General features: G+C 42.7%; 1 protein-coding gene across 3 annotated transcripts in view; it reads left to right on the top strand.

The window, feature by feature from the left end:
* Window positions 1-23,567, top strand: part of anapc4 (anaphase promoting complex subunit 4) — a 125,045-nt gene that overhangs the window by 88,390 nt on the left and 13,088 nt on the right. For all 3 annotated transcript variants that reach the window (XM_041187616.1, XM_041187635.1, XM_041187626.1), the window contains 9 exons: window positions 663-719; window positions 6,080-6,136; window positions 7,178-7,271; window positions 9,288-9,385; window positions 9,489-9,550; window positions 9,765-9,800; window positions 9,943-10,044; window positions 10,982-11,059; window positions 23,269-23,439. In XM_041187616.1, the coding sequence (XP_041043550.1) occupies window positions 663-719; window positions 6,080-6,136; window positions 7,178-7,271; window positions 9,288-9,385; window positions 9,489-9,550; window positions 9,765-9,800; window positions 9,943-10,044; window positions 10,982-11,059; window positions 23,269-23,439 (755 nt within the window). The remainder of the gene's footprint in view (window positions 1-662; window positions 720-6,079; window positions 6,137-7,177; window positions 7,272-9,287; window positions 9,386-9,488; window positions 9,551-9,764; window positions 9,801-9,942; window positions 10,045-10,981; window positions 11,060-23,268; window positions 23,440-23,567) is intronic.

Raw genomic sequence — 23,567 nt, 5'->3', positions numbered from 1 at the left:
TCCAAGTATCCTGCCAACTACGCCAAATTGTTGTGGTGTCTTTAATGAACGGACCACAGGAGACTCAGATACAGGTTACGATCATTTATTCAAGCAATTGCAAGGAGGGCACTATCTCAATGCAGCTTGAGACAGTACTCTGCTAAGCTACAAGTGTTCACCATATTTATACATTATTGGTCACATACAAGAACATCCTCCAGATTCCGATCTTGTCAACATATAGTTTACATTAAACAGACAGGTCTCTGGTACAAAGGTAACCCTACTTTCACCCAGGCAGAGACCTGCCTTCCTCTCTAAGCTGGGACCATCTGTGCATCCCCTATCTGTTGAAGAGCACACTTAATCTATGTTATTGCCATCCTCTGACTCCAGTCTAACTCCCAGGACCTTGCTGGTGATTGCAAACCCTGAGGGTGTATAAGGTTCATCTGGTTTAACTGTTTAATTGTTGATTTACTGATTTGGGCTGGCCTGCCTAAAGATTCTAATCTAAGTAATTCATCCCCTTATAATGAATTCTCCCTTACCATAAATTCTCATTTACTTTCTTCCCCCTAACAGTGCAAGGCAGAACTATTGAGGCTTATTAAATCAAATGGAAACTCAGATGCTTATTATTTACATAGCCATTTATCTTAATTTTATTTTAAATACAGATGACACATAGAGATGTATCCTTTGTTGCTGACTTCCTGTCTGAGCACTTTAAAGAGGTAAGCTCTCAATTGTAATTATTCTGCACTCATTTAGATTTCACATATGACCAGGATTTACAATTATTAATTGGAGGAAAGAACAAAATGCCTAGGAATTCTGTTCCTTTAGGAAATTGATGGCTTTCCAAACCCATGCTATAAAGCCATATTATTCTATAATGAATCCTTGCAATTCAGTGAAGAGATTTTGGAACTTTATATACTTGGATAATTTATTGATTTTTTTTGCAGCTTACTTCTAAGAACATAAGAAACAGCAGCAGGAATAGGACACATGACAACTTGTACCTGCACCACCGTTTAATAAGATCATGATTCTTGACCTCAACTCCACTTTCTTACCTGGGCCAGAATTTTCCCGTTGGCGTGCGGGGGATGCCCGCGCATAAAATGACACGTGGTGACACCGGGTGAGCATCCCGACATCACTGCGCGCCATGGCAATATTTCGTTGGTTGGGCGCGTGTTGATCTCCGATGTGCGCCCGTCATTAATTAACGAGCCACATGAGCCCTTGAGGCACCAATCAATGGTGATTTTTCAGTGCAACGGGCAGGCGGGTAGGGCACATTTGTATGAACCTTATGCACGGCTGAGATAAGAGGGATCTCAAGTGTGCTCTATCAAATATTGATTTTTCAAAGTTACTGATGCTTACCCGTGTGATCTGCAATATTTCAAAACGCATACCAGCTGCTTGGTCTGGACTTTCAACCTTCAGGTCAGCACTCTGCAGTGAGGAATCTTTTTTGGGCCTGCAGGTTTAAGGAAACCTTCCCTTAGCCTGGAAATGGGAGCTGAACTCTCCACTGGAGGCACCTCCTCTGAGGAGGAAGGGAGGGGGAGGAGGCCTTGTGTGCACATTCAGCCTCCAGGAGAGCCACCTTTGGGAGGATAGGCACAGGTACAAGGGGTGCAGGGCCAAGAGATAGTCCAAGGCGGAAGGGGCTGCAGAAGACGCCACAATCCTGCTGCCAGGGTATACAGGCGGCGAAGCAGCTACCTCAATATGTCTGAGGTGCAGTGCTGAAGGATGCTTCGTCTCTCAAGAGAGACAGTCAACTATATCTGTCCAATGATTGAGCCTGAGATCTCCGCGAACTGTGTGGGTGGACACCCCATGCCAATGGTTATGAAGGTCACAGCTACCCTCAACTTCTATGTCTCCGGCTCCTTCCAGAGGTCGGTGAGTGATCTTTGCGATGTCCACACAACCAAAGAAACTTTAGGAAACAAAATGACAAAGGTGTTCAAAATCACACCAACTCATGAAGACCTCATTGTGGGCCAGCACAAATGCACCAGTGATAAACCCGTGGTGTGCCTAAGGTGCCTTATGTTTATGTTTTCAGGTGCTAAGCCTTGGTGCTGATCCCTCCCTGGGAGTGCCATCTGAGGCAGCCTGCTCACTCTGCTGTCCTGTTGGCCTTGATGGTCGTCTTCTGGTCTGTGGAGCCTCTGCTGGCCCTGCTTGGGAGAGAGCTGCCAGTTCCACCCCTGGCATCTCCCCAGTCTTCGCAGCCTCACCGGATGCAACAGTCACTGTGAGAGGGGCAGAGGAGCTGCTGCCTTCATCCAGAGTGCCCTGAGAGGTGCCCGCAGAGACGACAGGCAGCTGCTGCGCCAACGCAAGGTCGCTTTAGACCTCCCTGCTCACTGTGGATGGATGCATACCTAGCTGGGAAACTTGGTGCCCAGACCATCTCCCACATTGGCAATGACCATCTGAGATCAATGCCGATGTGAGGGCTTGCTGGTCCAAGCGCATCCCCAGGAAGCCGTGACAGGTCTCCTGCAGGAGGCTCTCTACGAGAATCGCCACTCTCTCCATGGAGGACACATGGCACTCGGCCATGAGGCTCACTGCTTCGGCGATAGTCCGCATATTCTCCTCCACCACGGACACCAAGCCAAGCATCTCAAACCTCATGTATCTCCACCAGATGCTCCCACACACCCGGCCGCATTTCCTGCATTTGCTGTGTCATGGACGACTCCAGAGGCACTGACTGAGCATGTGTCTGGCCCCCTACAGTTCTCCGACTACTGGCACCATGGACATTCTCTGTCTCTGCCAGCTCCTCCAGCGACTGTGAAGTGCCCTCACCGCTGTGACCCGGGACACTAGCCAATGTTCTAACTCCCACCAAGGTGCTAATATCTGCCTGGCAGAGATGGAGTGACACTGGTGAAACTTCAGGGCTCTCGGGACCCTCTGCTGCTCCTCCTCCCAACCCTGCTCCGCTGATGCTGAAAGGAAGGACAAGGACATTGGATCAGTTGTCGTGGAGACAATGTCATTGTGCATCCCTATCCCCCGGATCATTATGCACTCATCTTTCCATGAGCAATGGTCAAGCCATGTTGCAAACGTCAATCACTGAACATTCAGCACTGCTATGGCTGTTGGGAGAAGAATGGTGGGCGTACATACCTGCCCATGGCACCCCAGCCTCACCAACACCAGTGGCCCTGGACGCATGGCGCCTCTTCAAATCTAGGCCTTCCTGCTCAAAGCTGCTGAGAACCGCCAACCGTGCCGGCCCTCCACCAGTCCTCACCCGCTCAGCAGCATGATGTGCATTCATCTCCTGAAAAAAGAGAGAAGAGCATTGGTTAGTGCTACTTGTACCTAGACTGTCTTTGTGGACGGCCCACCCCAACCAGAGTGGGACATTGCAGGGCTCCACTGTCTCCTCACCCCGCTGCGGCTGAGCACTCTCATAAAGATGCTAGGCCTGTCCCCCCACACCCCCTTGACCAAATGCTGCCTACATCACATTAGGCACCACACAGTCTAACCTACCACATTAAGAAGGCGCAATCACATGGAGTGCAGAGGGCAGCAGATCGATCGGTACTACGCCACCTTGAAGCTCCCCTCCCAGCATGTCATCACCCTGACTTTGACACGTCCTGCAGTTTCAACCCTGCGCCTAGGTGCAGCTCCTCCAGGTTGCCCCCAAAACAGTCAGGTGGGTCTCAGCATATCTCATGCTGCAGGGGCAGAACTCACCTCTTCACCACTCTCTCAGGGTGACCTCAGCATCGGCAATATCTGCTGGCCCACCCAGCGAAGGACACATGCCATCAATGATTCAATGCAGTCACTACACTCAAACTCAGGGGGAGGGGGGCACCAGGGGGCACGTGGAGAGTTTGAGTAGTTAAGTGAATAATGCCAACATGGTACTCACCTTTCCAGAGCGCAACAAGTCGTTGAAACGCTTGCGGCGCTGGATCCTAGTGCACCGCACCATGTCACAGGAGCTCACCATCTCCGCCACCTCCTCCCAGGCATGTTTGGTCATGTGGGAGGGGGCCTCCTCCTTCCTTCCTCGGGTAAGAGGAGCTCCCACTGTGCTGCCAATTCCCCGAGGAGGGCAGCAAGACAATCATCTGAAAAAGGAGGTGCACAGTGCCCCCCTGCCCTACTCTCCTGTCTGGCCTGCTCACAACAGCGCTTTGGGGAGCCCTTCCGCTGGCAATGATTCACAGCCTTTGAAAGGCTGCAGCAACTTTTTAAAACAGGCCGTTGGACCCAACGGTCATTGCAATCCCGCCACTGTCCGCCCACTCCTGTCGTCCCCTGGAGTCGCAATTCACGCTGGGCGGGCCTTAATTGGCCCGCCCACATAAAATGGCAGCGCGGACCCAATCACGGGTGGCGATCGGGTCTGCTCCTGCTCTGTCTGCCCGACAGGCAGAAAATTCTGCCCCTGATCCCCATATCCCTTGATTCCTTTAGAATCTAAAAATGTAGTAATCTCAGTCTTAAATATATATAACGACTGAGCAATTCTGAGAATTCCAAGCTTCACAACACTCTGAAGAAATTTCTCCTTATTTCAGTCTGAAATTGCCAATCCTTTATCCTGAGACTTTGCTGCTTAGACTAGTCTCACCAGCAAGGGAAGCATCCTCTTAGCATCATCCTAATCAAGCCCTTTCAGAATCTTATATATTTCGGTGAGATCACCTCTTATTCTTCTAAATTCCAAAGATTAAATTCCCATTCTACTCAAACTCTCCACGTAGGAAGCCCTCTTATTTCAGGAATGAATCTACTGAGTCTTTGTTGCACTCCCTGCAAGGCAAGTATATCCTGCCTTGGGTACAGAGACCAAAACTGCATGCTGTACCCCAGGTATGGTCTCACCAAAGCACTGTATAAGTGCAGCAAGACTTTCTTATTCCAATACTCTTTCAATGAAGGCTAATTAACCATTTGCTTTCCTAATTGCTTGCTGTACCTGTACCTGATTACCATTTCATCCTTATTGGTCACTGGTCACTTTTGGCAATTTCAGTCCGAGGAAGAAAACTCTTTGATGAGCAAGTTGCAACCGTCTTGGAGGGTTTCTAAATCCCCCAGTAAAACTGTTCCCAATATGGCTTCTCAAATATAGAGCATGTCCATTTCAGCAAAAAGTTGTCCTCGTTATTTTTAGGGAGATCATCCAGGCTTTCAACCCAGAGCAGCATTCAAATAATCCACTTGTCTTTCTGTGTCATTCCCTGGCAGGGCAGAAGCCAGCAGGGAAACTTGGATTCATTCTGGTGATATTCCATTGGCCAACTTATTGAGGGTTTTTCTTAATATTGTCTAAGATAACTGCAGTAGTTTGCACACACTTAACAAACATTATTGTCTTGATTTGACAATTGAAGATAATGAAGCATCAAAGCAGTATGTCATTTTAAGCTGCCTATAACATTTAGTTGCACTGCTGATTCCTGTCCTTCTTTGATCGTGACTGTATGTGAATACTGAAGAAACAAAGTTCTGAATTAATTCTGGATAGGTTTGGTCACCTTTCATTTGAAAGATGTTCAACCTCTTAACCCAACAGTACCTTGATTTTTTTTTGTTAGTGCGGGACTGTTTGGAGCTGTTATGTTTAGTTTGTGTATTACATTGCTTGCACTGTCTCTTGATGCCCTGCAGCCAGAAAATGAAAGGTTCAGTTCAGAATGAGACACTGTACACATTGGAGTAGTGAAAGATAATCTTACTAACAAGGCAGCATGAACCTCCAAAGGGTCATTGATTTCTTTTCCCTCTGAGTGAGCAAAATTTTAATTATTACAGATAAAACAATGAATGAGGAAGTTAAATAATCACTGATTATCTAAATAACCTGAACTGCAATTTTTGATAAATGATGATAGTGATTTTCTGTATACTGATGCTAAGTAATTGTATGTGCACCAAACCTAGGGAATGTAACTTTCTTATGTTGGATAAAAGTACAATTTAGAATGCAATCTATACCACTATTATACTTATAGATTATTCAGAAAATGTCACCCAATGTGCTGATTTTCAACCAAGTTTTGTCTCTTGTTTTGTGAAGGCACCAGAGCTTTATGATCAAAAGGGTCAGTATTTTAATGTGGAGAGAGTTGGTCAGGTAAGCCTTTTTTGTATCATTAAGCTTGGTCTGGCTTAATATTTCATGATATTGATTTTCCAAAAACTCATGTTGAGTTTGAATAGTGTGTTTCAAGTATCATCTTTCTATTTACAATTTGAGAATGATGTGCCGAATTTTTATAAATATTAACTCAAGTTTACAAGTCAATTGGAGGAAAAGGACTAGTACTTCCCGTAATTATTTTACAATGTATAGGATAACGTACATAGGGCAGAAATTTTCGCTTGGCAGGTAGGCGCACACCCAACCCACCTGAGTGTGAAATGACGCGCGTTGACTCGGCCGAGTGCACCATCGTCAACACGCAGTTGCACAATATTTCGGTCGGCGGGCACGGACTGGAGCCAGCAGCGCACCCGCCGACAATTAAAAGGCCTGTTAAGGCCATTAAGTAACCAGTTAAATCACATTCTTCACTGCCCGTCCAACCAAACAATTGGCAGGCAGGCAAAGAGGCCAAGTGTCCTGTGCAATTTTTTTGGAAACTTCAGGCATGGGTTGGATGAGTTTTCCAAAAGCAAATAAAAATAAGAACTTTAATTTTTTATTGACAACATGTCCCTGCTCATGTGACAGAGTCACATGAGGGGACAGGTTTTATTACTTTTTCATTTTTTATATATCTCTTCATCTCTGAGGCACACCACCCGGGCACTCTCACTGCCCCTCCACCTTCCCGCACAGGCAGCACTCAGCACTGCCACTCACATTTCACGTTGGGCGGGCTTTAATTGGCCCGCCAGCATGAAATCATGGTGCGGAGCCAATTGCAGACATTCCCAACAATCCCCGCCAAGGGCAAAATTCTGCCCATAAAGTAGTTGACTCCTGAAGAGATTATAGAAAATTTATATATTCTTGTAAGAATGTAATTGAAACGTGATAATTTTTGATTAAGCTTCAAAGAATAAATGTTTTTTGAATGTTTTTTATTTCATTCCTCTCCAGAAAGTCATGACTTTTCAATATTGAAATGGAAGTTGATTAATTTTGCTCAATTGTAATTTATTTTTGCAGTATTTAAAAGATGAGGATGATGATCTAGTAACTCCTCCAGAGACTGAGGGAAATCCTTGGTTTTCCTTCTTGCAGAACAGTGTCCATCTTAAAGGTACCATTAATATTGAGCACTTTCAATTCAAAGTTAGTGGTAAAAGGGGGACTAGGGTAAAGGACTTAAAATCTAGACCATACTGTTCTATGGATGGATGGTTTTCCCTGTTAGCAGTTTGAGTAGCCTCAAATAAGTTCCTAATAGTTTCTTTACTTGGCACAGATTTACAATTCTACCAAGGTGAATTCTAACTGGGAAATATCCTACTTCTGACTGAGGCACATTGTTGTGATCTTCCAATCAGGATCGGAGAGGAAGCCTCCGACGCTAACTGCAATTTAACCTGCTCACTTGCCATTTTACACTGGAGCTTTAGCATCTTCCGATGCCAGCTCCATCATGGGTACAGGGATAAATACAGTCAAGAGGCAAATTATTGAGTGTAATTCCAGCGTATCTACACCCCTTTTTGTCATGAATTGAAGGCATTCCTCTTAAGGTCTGTCCTTCTGTTAATGACTTACATTGTGTAAAATTGCACAACCTCTCCTCACTAAGAGTGCTAACTCCCATCAACGCCAGACAAACGTCACCCCTCCCTTATTTATGACTGTCTTCACCCCTCCCGCACCCCCAGCAGTCTTCACCCTTCCCTCACTCCCGATGGCCTTCAGCTTTCCTCCCTCATCCCTGACGGCCTTCACCCTTCCTCCCTCATCCCTGACGGCCTTCACTTTCCTCCCTCTCACTCGACGGCCGTCAGCTTTCCTCCCTCCCCACCCGACAGTCTTCGCCCTCACCTCCAACAATGTTCAGCCTTCCCCTCTCACCCCATAAAAATACTCAATCCTGACCCCAAACCCCTGACAAAGCTGACTCTTCTGACATCAACCCGACAGGGGCAAGGGAATCTGGAAGGTAAGTTGGGAGAGGGGGGCGTGGGAAGGGCTGTGCAATGTTGTGGGGGAAGGAGAGGTCAACACTCTTGGCTCGGGGGAGGTGTTGAACATAGCTGGGGTGCGTGGTGCTGCGGGGGTGAACATTGGTTGGGGAGGTGGGGGGGGGGTGCCAGGAGGGTGAATATTGCCAGGGTGGGAACAATGCCGGGACAGGATGACGGCTGAACTTTGCCAGGAGGGGGTGAGCATTGCCCACACAATTGGAGTGGGAGGGGGGAACATTGCCAGAAGGAAGGTGAACGTTGCTGGGGGTGCTGGATGCTTTGACACTCCAGCTGATTTACTTAGCCTTAGGCTGATTTTACACCTGCTAGGAAAAAGTCTAAAATTAATCTGTGTGAAAACTGGGGTAAGTATAGCAGAAACAGCCATGTCTCTTGGTTTTGGCCAATCATAAAACACTATTGTTGGAATCATGGAGCAATCCGGGCAGGGTAAAGCCAGCGATTGGAACTTTAAACTTCTGGCTTAAGTACTGCAGCTGTGCGCAGTTTAGGACTTCCTCAGGATCCCAAGAGTATCAGCAATTTAAATTAACTTGGAGAACTCTCCCCTTATTGGAAGATTTGGGCAATTAAGTTTGTATTAAAGATTTGATCATTTCCTATTGTTCCCCCCCCCCACCATAACATCAAAATAATAAGTTATGTAAACTTTGCCCTTTTGATATGAGCCTTCTTCACTTTATTAACTCAGCATTGTTAAACTAACTTTCCCTAACTTTAGAACATAATGTGCCTCTTCCAGCCCAAAACAAAAGACCGTTCCAGAATGAGAGGCACCCAGGAAAGTGAACTTTTGACTCCTCCCTCAGTGAGCTTGGCAAGAATTGGCTCACCAAGCTGCCAAATCACCTTGAATGAGAAACGTCCCACATTGGTATCAGGCTTCTGCAGAATAACTAGTATAGAAGTTTTCAACCTCTTTCTTTTCCTCTGATTCTCTTTTCAGCTGCCTTGCATTCAAATTTTCAATATTTAATATAGTACAGAGTTTAACTTCCAGTGCAGATAATTTTATTTATCCCCATAATTTAGGATTTTGCATCAAATTGTTAACTTATTTGTAGTACAGCGCCAGAATAATTGTGATTTTTTTAAAAATTTCTTTGCAGAAAGTCCCTTGCTTTTTCCATATTTTCCCAAGAAATCGCTACACTATGTTAAAAGGCTAGTGGAAGCACAGATTGATAGTTGCCTACAAAAGCCAGCTGTAAGTATTCCATCAGGCAATCACCTTTGTTACAGTAAGAACACCACAAAATTAGTTTCATGATTTTCCGTTAATTTTTTTTTTTGTTTTCTTTCTTTCATAGGAAGTGATCGGAAATTCTGTACATCAAGTAGCCTACATGCCGCTGTACAAGCTGCATCCAACGTAAAATTTTATTTTTATGTTTGCAACAAGAAAATTAGCAGATTTTAAAATGTATTAAATAAAAAATAAACAAAAAATTGAAACAAAGAACTTACTGTATATTAATTTGATTCTTGGCATAACTAGCTGCTATTTTACTGGAGTAGTTTCCGAATTTAGTTGCAATTAACTGTTGTATGTTTTCGTTAATATACTTGCTTCTGTTTAATTTCAGTGAGGGTATCGTGCCCAGATTTTCACTACCATCATTGTAAGTTCTTTGGTATCTTTAATTGTTAGTGTTTACAATCAGTCATTTATGGAATTGAGATAATCAGTTTTCTTCTGTAATTTTAGTTTTCCCCCAATTTTCTGGCAGCTAAACTGAAACCTGCTGTACATTTTCTTAACAGTTGGAATGATAAGTCTTCAAATCTACAGTATGTGGTTTTTACAATGCACAGCATTGAATCTTCCAGAATCTATATTATGCGAAGACCCACTGATCTTTCAAGGTGAGAACTGGTGCAAAATGTGATACTTACAACTGTCGTGATTTTGTAAAACTCATGTATTATTTCTCTGATTCTATGAAAATTGTGTGGCAGTCAGCTGAGGTCAGTTAACTCGTCAAAGACTAGGGATTAAATCTTGCTCCTTCCTGGCCTGAATGCTTAACTTACTCACCGAGCTGTTGGGGGAGCCGTATACTTATTTTTGAAAATAACAATTCAGATTCTAAAATCTCGAATAATGATAAAGAAAGCTGAGTAGGGTGCTTGGTGATTCAGTGGTTACCCCTGGGTAGGAGCCAGTGAGATGAAACAGATTTCTCCTTTTTGGCTATTAGGGTCCTAAGTGAAATCTCAAGCTGGTGTGCATACATCCATGGCACTTAACTAGGCACAATTCCACACAGTGAACAAAATTTATTGTACTAAAAATGCCCAAAGATGGCTATTGTAGAAATTAAAAACTTTTTATTGATACAATGGAAGATGCTCTTCCATAGCTGAATTTAAGGCAAGTGTTTTCTTATTTTAAAAAGGGCTGTATTTGTTCGTGGTATACCTGGCCTGGCATTACTTAGTGCTAGCACTGATATCCAGAGGCAGAAAAGTATTATCACATCCTTCACTTTAGTGAGCATCCATTTAGTTTCACTAAAAAATAACTTTTGAAGATCTGAACATTTCATATCTGTCTTAACAATTACAATAATGCAGTGCTTTATTGAAATGTTTGACTGGATTGGATTTCAGCTATAGTTTAATTTGAAAATTTCATAGTAAAAGAGATTTTTAATTGAAGAAATGTGAAGATCATATTGAATACTGATCTGAAATTGTTTTTTTTTAATGAAATGTCTTAATACTTATCCAGGTGAAATTTTAACTTAGCTTAGACTGTAGCTTAATTTTAAATATTTCTATTTGTGATGGTTTTATGCAGGTGTATTTCTAACTGGCTGCTTGCTGTAGAGTTTGGAGATTTTTTGTGTAGCACCAGGAGTGACAATAACAAAGAAAGGTGAGGTTCCAATTATGTTATACTATGTTCAGCTTGTTCATATTTTCTAGCATGAGCCCTTGAGGAACTTTGGCTCTAAATATTTAGCCTTGTAAAATTATTCTAATATATGATATACTGAAATGATTTAGCAAGTGAGGTATTGTGTACATACACTTTAAATGGTAGCTGCAGAGTCGCATCAGTTTCTGTTTTGGTGTAATTTGCTGAGCATCTATGTTGCAAATTGAGAAGGCTAATATAAAGTGGACAGGGGGATATCAAATGCTGGAAATCTGAAATAAATACCAAAAATGCTATAAATATAGAGCAAGTCAATACGCATTTTAAAAGAGGAAAGACAAGCTGTGATTTTTCTGGATGTGTACATTTTATCAGAGCAAATCAAGTAGGGAATACTGTGATATCTTTACAAGACAGAAAAGAGACTGCATGCAACACGTGGAGCAAAATTTTTAGCTCGGCGGACAGACACACACACACATTGACATCGGGTGAGCATCCCAACGTCAATGTGCAGTTGCGCAATATTTTGTTCGGCGGGTGCACACCAAAGTCGGCTGCGTGCCCACCAGCAGTTAAAGGGTCTGTTAAGGCCATTAAAGGATCAGTTGAATGGAATATTTTGCTGCCCATCCAACCTTACAGTTGGTGGGCAGGCAAAAAGGCCAAGTGTCCTCTGCACTTTTTAGGAAACCTCTTCCACAGGTGGGATGAGGTTTCCTAAAGCAAATAAAAATAAAATAAAAATTGAAAACTTATTAACATGTCCCTGTTCATGTGACAGAGTCACATGAGGGGACATGTTTTATCACATTTATTTATTTATTTTGAAAATGCTTCATCTCCCTGAGGCAGCTCTGTGCCTCAGAGATTATGAAGTGCACACTCGCGCGTGAATGTCGCACTCGCCCTGCTCGCCCTCCACCCGCACAAGCAGTGTTGCCGCTCACGTTTCACGCTGGGCGGGTCTTAAATGGCCCACCATCATGAAATCACCTTCCAGCCTCATTCGCGGTCGGCGGTCGGCTTCCTGCCCGCCCAACAAGGGTGAAATTCTGCCATGAGGTTCAAAGTATCCGACAAACTAGTTTATTCTAGGTTGACAAAATGTACATGCATTCAAAATGGCCACAAGAAGATGCTGTCACATTCAAAGAAAAAGTACACAATCTTCAAATTCCATACAACTGATAAACATCTCTTGTTTTTCATTTATTTAGAAACCTAACCCAGCCACTGTTTTCCAATTCCTAAGAAGATACCCCCTTTCTTGACTCAAAAGTTTCAGAACTTTGGTAGGACCTTGACCCTTGGCATGAATCTGAGAAGTTTTCTTCAACAAAGACTGATTTTGCTCTTGACCTTACAATGCAAATTTCACTTCATCAGTTATTTCTGTCTAACTGACTTGGATTTGAACTGGCTTCAAGCACCAGTTGTGTTGGAGTAACCATTGGTACTCTACTCGTAACTCAATTATCCAATTCGTTAGACCCATTTGATTCCGACCAACTTCCTTTTTCATCGTGAACCTCTGACGGTAAAACATTATCCATGTGTACAACCTTAACCTTTCCAGTACATCATGACCAAATATGTGAGAGGACCCCATAATTTCACGACTCTGCCTGATAATTACTTCAACCATTTATGTTGTTCTTTCACCTTAACCTTCTGATTCAACTTCAGTTTTCTTTATTTCACATTCCACCTATCATAACTCTGTTTCTGCCTAGATTATTTTTCTTCTACTGACTGTACTAAGTGTGGCTTCAGCAATGAAAACCTCATTCTAGGCTGTGTTCTAAGAGACAATCAGCTGGTGTTGTGCCGTTGGTAGTGTGAGGTGTGTTATGGTAAATGATCAAAAAATTCAACCTCAACTTAAGGAGACTCGATGTTTCTTCTAATTTGTATCTAACATTTGCTTTATAATAGCATGCTTAACAATTTGTATTGTGTGCTCTGCTGCTTCACTTGAATCAGGATGATATGTTGGAACTCTAATGTGTTTTACTCCATTCATTTTCATGAATTTTACAAATACCTCTGATCAAAACAGACCCACTGTCAAAGACACAATTTCCTCTGGGAACCCATAAGCTCCAAATAAAATGTGCAAAATACCTAGAGTTTTGCTAGCTGTTGTTCGATTCATTGGGAACCCCTCAACCCACTTCAAGTGGCTATCTATCGCAATGAATAGCTGTTGCCCTTCAAATTCTGCAAAATCTATGTGCAGCCTCTGCTACACTCTAGTTGGCCATTTTCATGGTTGCAAAGCAACCAGTGGCAGCTTCTTTTATACTGCATCACGTGGTCTACACTGTTTCACTGTGTCTTCTATGACATTATCTAACCCTGGCCACCAAAGATAGCTTCTCGCTAGCCTTTTTGTCAAGCTCATCCCTAAGTGTTGATCATGAAAACCACATAGTAACTTCATCTGTACTTTTCAGGAATTACAACTCTGGCTCCCCACATCTTAGAAACTTTATCAATGGACGACTCATTCTTACTGGGTTTAGAAATCAGGCCATTTTATATGTGTTTCTATGTTGGCCGCCTATTTGCAATATAGTTGTATGCCTTTGCCAATACAGGGTCCCTACGAGCTGTTCTACCAATGCCATCTGCTGTGACTGGCATCTCATCTATGTATGGAAAAAAAAATCTTTCCTGTTGGGCTGTACCTTGGAGGGGGATGGTAATCTAGGCATCGCAGCGGGATTACAATGATCTTCCAATCATCTGTATTTAATGTTGTACTGATAAGCAGACAAAATCAAAGCCCAAGATAAAAGCAAAATACTGCAGATGCTGGAAATCTGAAACAAAAATAGAAAATGCTGGAAAAACCCAGCAGGTCTAACACCATCTGTGGAGAGAAAAACAGAGTTAACATTTCGAGTCCGTTTGACTCTTCTTCTGAAGAGTTCTGTTAGACCTGCTGAGTTTTTCCAGCGTTTTCTGTTTTTGTTTAAAATCAAAGCCCGGCTTTATATTCAAGCTGGAGTTAAAGCGAGCACTGGAGAATTTGGATTCAAAATAGCCATCATTGCTTATGATCAGTTTTGATCATGGAACTCTGACCATACTAGTACTTATGAAATCATCTTAGTCCAAAAATCAAAGACAAGGATTCAAGTTGTATCTGAGCATAATTCCGTTCACTGGCACTGAAGGTGCGGGAGACAAATACAATCAGTCTCTCCCCAACATTATACAACACATGAGAGATCACAGCACCTACTCCATATGGAGAGGCATCACATGCTAGCATAATCTTTTTAGACAAATCGTGGTAGCTAAGCATGTAACATCTACCAATTTACTTTTACACAGTTGGAATGCTTGTTACACTCCCTTGTCCGATTCCACAGAGCACCCTTCCTCAAGAGTTCATTCAATAGGTGCAATAAGGTTTCCAAGTTTGGTATGAGTTGACTGTAATAATTCACTAAGCCCAAAAGAGATCCGAGCTCGGAGATATTCTGAGGCTGTGGCACATTTATCGATTGAACCTTACTCTTGGAAGGATGTAACCCATCTTTGTCTCCCTATGATTCAAATACTCTACTGTAGAGTTTTGAAACATTTCACATTTGTGTACCTTCAATAAACTCTATGCTTTTCCAAGTGTTAGAGCACCTTATTCAGCCTATCATCATGGGTGCGCCTGTTTGGAGCTACAATAAGTATGTCATCCAAACTACTCCCTGAATTCCCTGCTAAATTTGGTTCATTATCCCTTGAAAAATTCCAGGGGCTGAAGAAACACCCAGTAGCACCGTTGGAACTGAAATAGACCCATGTGTGTATTAATAGTCAAATGTGACTTAGACTCATCACCTAACTTATGTTGCAGTTAGGCATTTGTGAGATCTAATTTTGAAAATATCTGGTCTCCTGACAACATTGTAAACAGATCCTCCAAGTTTGGCACATTCCAGTACCTGATTTACGGTTATTTTTATAACCTTCCTATATCCTTATATACCACCTGACTTTGGTACTACCAGTATGGGAGTAGCCCAATTACTCTGTTCTACTTCACAGATAATGGGCAGAATTTTCCAGCCCTGGCCACCAGCGGGATATTTAGGTCCCGCCAAAGTAAATTGACTTTTGGCTGACTCACTGCCAGAAAATCCTGCCCATGTTCTCAGTCTCAAGTCTCTTCCTTTCTTGCTTACTTTTTCTTTTTGAGCATATGGCACTGGACAAGGCCTGCTGTAAACTGGTCTTGGGTTCCTCTGGACCTGTATATTGGCCTTATACCCTTGAATCAGTTTTCTCTTTTCACTCAACACCTGTGCGTACTGGGCAACCACGTCATCTTGTATTGTGAATTTTGCTTCTACATTAAAAAGCTCGTTCCAATTTAACTTAAGTCCTGTTAACCTAACAAGGCTGATTTTTCATCTTTCACCACAGTGATGGACAATTTTGCATATTGCTCCTTATATGTTACTGGAATGGACACACTTCCCATTCTGGAAATGTTCTTTTCTCCATAACTTTGTAATTCGGTGCATGATTTCTCCATTTGAAGTTGACCCAACTTTTCACAGTATAGTGACTCGGGAATCAAGCTGACTGCATCCATGTCAACTTCCATGTTTACTGGAGCTCCATCCAACGCTACCTGGACTATGTGCCTTGTGAATTTTCACTAAACACCCTTGATTTCAGATTTTATGGGTCTTAACCGACCCCTCATCGACCTGGTGCTGTTCGACACCTTATGCAAAAGAGAAAAGTGATGTTTCCTGCAGTCAGCTTTTTCTCTGTTTTCATTCTTTCGATGTACCTTGGGTAGGATGCTCTTTCTTGCAGCCGTGGCATTCTCCCTTCACAATTGGATAATTCTGTGCTCAATTTTGGCCTAAGCATAGAACTTTGTCATACCTCTGCTACTACTAACTGTTATTAACAGGGCCTTCTGCTTACTCAGCTGCAGCTTATTTACTTCAGCAGATGACTGGCAATTGTTAACTCTGACTTCTCTCGAGTCACATTCCATCATGTTCATGGAATTGCTTCTCTCTTGAAATTCTCCAAATTTACAATGGATGGGCAGCTTTTTCAAAGCCTTGATTAAGTCTCCAATGTCCTCACTGGGCAACTAATTCCTTGTTTCAAACTGATAACTTTTTGCAATCTCCAATAGCTTGGGACTGTAGTGGTGCTCACGCTTATACAAAATGTCCAACAGCAGAATGTCTTTTGGCTTTACTGGGTGAGCAAATTCTTGAATGTTTCATACACTCCTGGGTATGCTTCCCTCAAAAAGGCTATCTTTTTCCTTTTCCCCACTGCCTGACTGACAGCCAGATTATCGGTAACATCGAGGGTATTATTAGCAGTGAAATACACCTATAGCCAGTCCAAATACGGTCACGACTATACTCTCCTATAGCTTCCCGACCGTCCCGACCGCTCCCAAGGCCTGCCCGCCGAGCCCACCCAACAACCAGAAAATCTTGGCCCTATTGTTTGAAGTAAGAATAATGCATCATTGAAAGGAGGTCAAATATTCATATGCTGAATGTGGCCAAAAAAGCAGTTAACTTATCTGACCAAAGTACCTACAAGTTATTCAGTGATGCACCAGTGTTGCTTTTAACATTGTGTGTTCTGTACCTATTGAATACATTAAAGAACTCAGTCCATAAACACAACACAATGCAAATGCATTGAGAAAATACCATGAAATATTTTTAGTTTGTTTTGTCAAACTCATAATGACTTGCACGTTTAGGTTTCTCAGTTTTAAAAAAATGTAGGTGGCCTGGCATTTTAATTGCAGAAATGGTGTAGTTTTATTTACTCTGACGTTGAACCAAAGTAAAAACAGCATACCTCTCGGCACCACTATTTATTGGGAAGTACATGGCAAACATCAAATAATTAATTTAGTTTATTGAAGAAAAATTCATCGTCTTCCCACAAGTAAACTGAATGGGCACTTAGATATGAATGCAAGTACAGTGTTGTTGCAATTGTATCTAAAAGTTTGTTAATTTCCCTTCAAAAAAGGCATCTTTCTTTTTTGCATAGTTTTGTTGTGCATAAAATCAAATCTCATAAAATGTTAATGTATCTATCAAATGAACCAATACAAACACAGGATTTTAATCTATTCATTTCAACTTTAGAGAACCTGGATAAGCATAACACTTCTTGGAAAATCAGTTAGGTGTATCACTATATGATGGAACTGAATTTCGAAGGCCATTGTAATCTTGCACTTTAAATACATTCATGGGACGTGGATGTCACTGGCTAGGCCCATCCCTATTTGCTCTTGTTCAGAGGGCATTTAAGAGTCAACGTCTGGAGTCAAATGTAGGCCAGACCAGGTGAGATTTCCTTCCAGTGAATCAATCGAAAAGTTTCAGCAGACATTTATTTCCAGATTTTTATTTAATTCAAATTCCATTATCTGTCATGGTGGGATTTGAACCCGTGTCTTTGGATTACCAGTCCAGTAACAATACCACTATGCTACCGCCTTCCTTAGCATCAATACAAAGGAACTGCTAGCAGCTTTTTATTGATGGACATTTCAAATCTAACCAAAGTATGCAGTCATGCACAAGTCTTAATATGGTGGTTTCAATATGATTCTGGAATTTAAAGTTCTCATCCAGTACAAATAGTACCTTTTCTGTTACATTGTGCCAGTTTACATATTTTATAAGTGTGTGGTTTTAGAATTTACAAGAGTAAAAAAGTCTACTTTATCATACAAAACAAAACTAGCATTTAAAGATATTTTCAAATCTTAGTCATGTTGTTTTCATAAAGTTCTAACCATCCTTTAAATTGAAATCAAATCTGAATAAAATATAATCTACCTGTCTGAATTGTCAGGTGTAATTGTTATTGTTTTAAGATGATCTTGTGTTGCTATGTAGGTTTGATACTAAATCCATAATAACATGCAGTCATACTGGGAATGACAAGCTAGTGAAAATAACTATCATCAGCCCACATTTTTGAATTAGTTTTTCATTGCCTTTGGATAAATTTACTCTTAATCCATCCAAAACCAGCTTGTGCAGATCATAATTGCTCTCCCCATAAATTTTAAATCTGTCTTCAAATATTTTCTTTTGTTTGATCTCAGCCCAGGCTATTTTTCTATTTATTCTTGTACATCGTCCTTTAGATTTTTTTCTGTTTTTCTCTTCATCTTTGCTTTTCACCTTTTACCTGATTATTTTTAGCTTATTATTGATATATTTATTTCTCTTTAAAATTTTCTCCAATTCTGCTTTTAGTATGTTTGACTATCCAAGTCAATGAAAATTTGCTGACCCTTTTGGTTTAGGCTGCGATTTGTCCTTGTCCTAGGTAATTTCCAAAATTTCTGAAGCTTATTTCAGTGGGATGTAATCTCCAACTACTGTCAGAAAGTGCTGGCCTGCAGCAATTACAAGAAATAAATACCTACTTACGTGGTCTTGAAAATTATGTTGACACTTCTGTTCGCCAGAGCTGATTGAGGCCTGCATCGAAATACTCCTTGCAGGCCCCAGCAAAGTCTATCTCTAGCATGTTCAAGGAAGCCATGGCCCCTTTTTTTAATGGCACAACCTGTGGTAAAGCAGGTAAGTTTAAAGGGCCAGGGAAATTGACAGACCAGGAAGTAGGTCTAAGGTAAGTGGATAGGGTTTGGGGAGTTGGGCGTGGTTCTGGGTGTTCAGGTGGGAGCTGTCGGAGTTCTAGGGGGGGATTGGGGGTGTCGGAGTTCAGGGGGTAGAGGGTGTCGGAGGTGGGGGGGGGTAGGGAGGTGGAGGGTTTCGGGGCTGGATAGGGGGCGGGGGTGTGGGGGAGGTCGGGGCTCGGGGTGTTGGATATTGGGGGTGGTGTCGGAGATCAGGAGGGTGGTGGGTGTCGAGGATGGGGGTGTCAGGGTGATCAGTCGGGGCACCAGAAGTGTTGGGGGGAGTCCCTTGGGGTTGGTCTGGGTCTTTACAATAGTTACTCAGAAGTTAGAAGAGGTTTTAATTCTTTTAACTTTTTCTGGGAACCATTGATATAACCCCAGTGCAACCATCCAAAGTTTGCAATTTAAACCACGTTTTCAGATGGTTCCCAGTGCAGCGCAATTGTCCAGAGGAAGTTTACACTTCTGGGCAATTGCCATGCAAACCCTTACCTGGGAACTCCCCAGAGGGATTTCCCCAGCGCATCTTTCGGGTACTTCCCCAAATCCGACACTGGGGAGCATGGAAGTTACAGGCCGTTATGTCAACACAAACACATGCTGCCAATGCTTTTAGCACTGTCAGCCTTGACTTGGCGGCAGCATTTTTGTCTCTGGATCAGAACAGCGTGGGGTCAAGACGCATTCCAGACACTTGAGTATATAAGCTAGGCTGACATTTCATTACAATACTCCTGCACTGTTCCTGATGCTGTCTTTTGTTGTAAAGTTGTTTGGTGTCTCACTAAAAGGTCTGGAGGCTTGTATGTTTGAACATTAACTGTTTATTGGTAACCCATAACTATGTACATCTCCAGGGTTCAGTGCTGCATGGATGCTGTCTCCATGCTGGTTCCTTCCAGACTGTACTATACACAGTCTACCTTCATGTGATTCTTTACATCATGCTGTGGGTGGTAATGTTTCCCCAGTCCCACATTAATCCTTGCTGTCCCTAACACCCTTCTACTATACCTTTCAGAGGAGATGTTAAATTAAGGCGGCTACTCCTACCTGCTCAGTAGTAGTAGCTACCGTGGCTCAATTTGGGAAAAGTCAAGGGAGGTCTTCTGGTTACCTGGCCAAAATTTCTGTCAAACAACATCATTTAAAAAAAATTAACTGGTTATCTGTCTCAATGCTGCTTGAGGGAATTTACTGTCTGAAAACTGGCTGTCACATTGCCTGCACTACAACAGTAACTACACTTGTGTACTAAAGTACTTAATTGGTTCTGAGGCTTTGGGGCCTCCGGAGGATGTGAACTGTCTTATGCAAGTTCTTTTTTTAACACAGTGGCAGACACATTACCTGACCTCATAATCGTCTGCTATGTTGTTATGGATCTACCTTTTACATTAAATACCAATGCAAAATTCACTTTAAAACAATCTATAGCCATGTTAAAAATGGCTATTAAATGAAATTAAAAGTTTAGGATTTTGCATGACTCAAGTCTTGTCAGATGACACCTTACTTGGCAACATGTTATCACCAGTATTCTGTTGGACATAACAGAAAATGTTGGAATGACTCTCTCTACAGATACTGCCTGATGTGTATGTATCTGTAGAGATCTGTATCAGAACAGGGAAAAGTTAAAAATGTAGGTTTGGAGCAAGGGGTAGGTGGGGCAAGGAAGGCCTGAGATAGGGTAAAAAACAGGAGAGATTGAATGACAGAAGAGTTAGTCTTCCAGAGCCAAAGAGAATGGTGATGGGGCAAGAAAAAAACACCTAAAGATGTATCTAGAGTACGTGTACTGCTGACTGAAAGCAAAGATGAGAAAAACCGAAACAAGCAAAGAAACGGAAGCAAAATGAGGCAGAGATTATGGTCTGAAATTGTTGAATTCCACACTTTTTGTTGCATTCGTTCATGGGGTGTGGGCTTCGCTGGCTAGGCCAGCATTTATTGCCCATCCCTAGTTGCCCTTGAGAAGGTGGTGGTGAGCAGCCTTCTTGAACCGCTGCAGTCTATGTGGTGTCGAAAGGGAGTTCCAGGATTTTGACCCAGCAACAGTGAAGGAATGGTGATATATTTCCAAGTCAGGATGGTGAGTGACTTGGAGGGGAACTTCCAGGTGGTGTTGTTCCCATCTGTCTGCTGCCTTTGTCCTTCTAGATGGTAGTGGGTCTTGAGCTTGGAAGTTGCTGTCTAAGGAGCCTTTTGAATTTCTGCAGTGCATCTTTTAGATGGTGCACGCTGCTGCTACTGTGCATTCGTGATAGAGGGAACAAATGTTTGTGGATGTGGTGCCAATCAAGCAGGCTTCTTTGTCCTGGACAGTGCCAAGTTATTTGAGTGTTGTGGGAGCTGCACTCATCCAGGCAAGTGGAGAGTATTTCATCAGACTCCTGAATTGTTCCTTGCAGATGGTGTGCAAGACATACTAGGGCAATTTTCCACATAGCCAGGAAGATGCCAGTATTGTAGCTATACTGGAACAGCTTGGTTAGGATCGCAAGTTCTGGAGCACAAGCCTTCAGTGTTATTGCTGGAATATTGTCAGGGCCCATAGCCTTTGCAGTATCCAGTGCCTTCAGCCGTTTCTTGATATCACAAGGAGTGAATCGAATTGGCTGAAGACAGGCATCTGTGATGCTGGAGACCTCCAGAGGAGGCCGAGATGGATCATCCAGTCAGCACTGCTGGCTGAAGGTTATGGTAAATGCTTCAGCCTTATCTTTTGCACTGACATGCTGGGCTACCCTATCAATGAGGATGGGGATATTTGTGGAGCCTCCTCCTCCAGTGTTTAATTGTCCACCATCATTCACGACTGGATTTGGCAGGACTGCAGAGCTTAGATCTGATCTGTTGGTTTTGGAACGCTTAGCTCTTTATCACTTGCTGCTTATGCTGTTTGGTACACTGTTTTTTTGCTTCACCAGGTCAACACCTCATTTTTAGGATACCTGGTGCTGCTCCTGGCATGCCCTCCTGCACTCTTCATTGAACCAGGGTTGATTCCCTGGTTTGATAGTAATGGTGGAGTAGGGGATATGCCAGGCCATGAGGTTACAGATTGTGGTTGAGTACAATTCTGCTGCTGATGACCCACAGCGCCTCATGGATGCCCAGTCTTGAGTTGCTAGGTCTGTTCGAAATCTATCCTATTTAGTACAGTGGTAGTGCCACACAACACGATGGAGGGTATCCTCAATGCGAAGGCGGGACTTCATCTCCACGATGACTGTGCGGTGGTCATTCCTACCGATCTGTCGTGGACAGATGCATCTGCCTCAGGCAGGTTGGTGATGAAGGGGTCAAGTATGTTTTTCCCTCTTGATTCCCTCACCACCTGCTGCAGACCCAGCCTAGCAGCTATGTACTTTAGGACTTGGCTGGCTTGGTCAGTAGTAGTGCAAACGAGCTACTTTTGGTGATGGACATTGAAGTCCCCAACCCAGAGTCCGTTCTGTGCCCTTGCCACCCTCACTGCTTCCTCCAAGTGGTGTTTAACATGGAGGAGCACTAATTCTAGGCTAAGGGAGGGCGGTACATGATAATCAGCAGGAGGTTTCCTTGCCCGTGTTTTGACCTGATGCGATGAGACTTCATGGAGTCCAGAGTCAATGTTGAGGACTCCTAGGGCAACTCCCTCCTGACTGTATACCACTTTGCCACCACCTCTGCTGGGTCTCTGCTGCTGTTGGGACAGGACATACCCAGGGATGGTGATGGTGGTGTCTGGGATATTATCTGTAAGATATGCTTCCATGAGTATGTTCCATGTTGTTGCTTGACTAGTCTGCTCCCAGCTCCAAAGGAGGACTTTGCAGGGTCGACAGGGCTGAGTTCCATTGTCGCTTCCGATCAATGCTGGGTGGTCTGTCCGGTTTCATTCCTTTTTGTAGTGGTTTGATACAACTGAGTTTCTTGCTCAGCCATTTCAGAGGGCATGTAAATGGAGTCGTATTTTAAGGACGGCAGATTTCCTTCCCTAAAGGGCATCAGTAAACCAGATGGGTTTTTACAACAATCGACAATGGTTCGCAGTCATCGTTAGACTTTTAATTTCAGATTTTTATTGAATTCATTTTCCCAGAGCATTACCCTGGGTCTCTAGGTTACTAGTCCAGTGACAATACCACTATGCCATCGCCTCCCCACTACTGACTGACCTGCTGAGTATTTTCAGATTTCCAGCATCCACTGCATTCTGCTTTTCATTTAGCCTTTAGATTGAATTCAATTTGTTGCTTAGTTAGCATTTGTCTTTATCCCTGGTATAGGATATTACCTAATGGGTTTTTAATATTTCATCTATTATACAGCAAATCGAGTTCTGTAGCTTCACAATCTTTTGCATTTCTACTTTAAAACACCGGGCATTAGAAATTGATCAAATAAGCATATTTTTCAAAGAAAACCTGTGTTGAAAGCTATATCGAAAGATAAAGGCATGCAATACTGATGAGGCTTATGGTGATACTTTGGACCTTTTTTCAGTTCAGAAAATATGGATTATTTTGCTTTCTTTTAGTCAGTTCAGCTTTTTGGACGTTGGTTTTTATGATGATGAAATGCTGACAGTACTGTTGAAGGGATACACTGACAAAGAAGAGAAAGGTCGCGTCTTGGCGCAGCTACCACTATCGTCAATTTACATCAATGTGGAAACAGAGGAAGAATTCAGCTTGGAAACTGGCAAAAGGTAATACAGTATTTGAACTATACTAATAGGATATTTTGAATTCAAATCTTTGTTTTGTTCTAATCTAAATAATTTAAACATTGTGTTGATGGGTATTGCAATATTGTTGTAAAGTCCTCTCAACCAAT

The sequence above is a fragment of the Carcharodon carcharias genome, chromosome 1 (assembly GCF_017639515.1).
Source record: "Carcharodon carcharias isolate sCarCar2 chromosome 1, sCarCar2.pri, whole genome shotgun sequence".
Taxonomy (NCBI): Eukaryota; Metazoa; Chordata; class Chondrichthyes; order Lamniformes; family Lamnidae; genus Carcharodon; species Carcharodon carcharias.
This window is presented reverse-complemented; position numbering and strand designations above follow the sequence as displayed.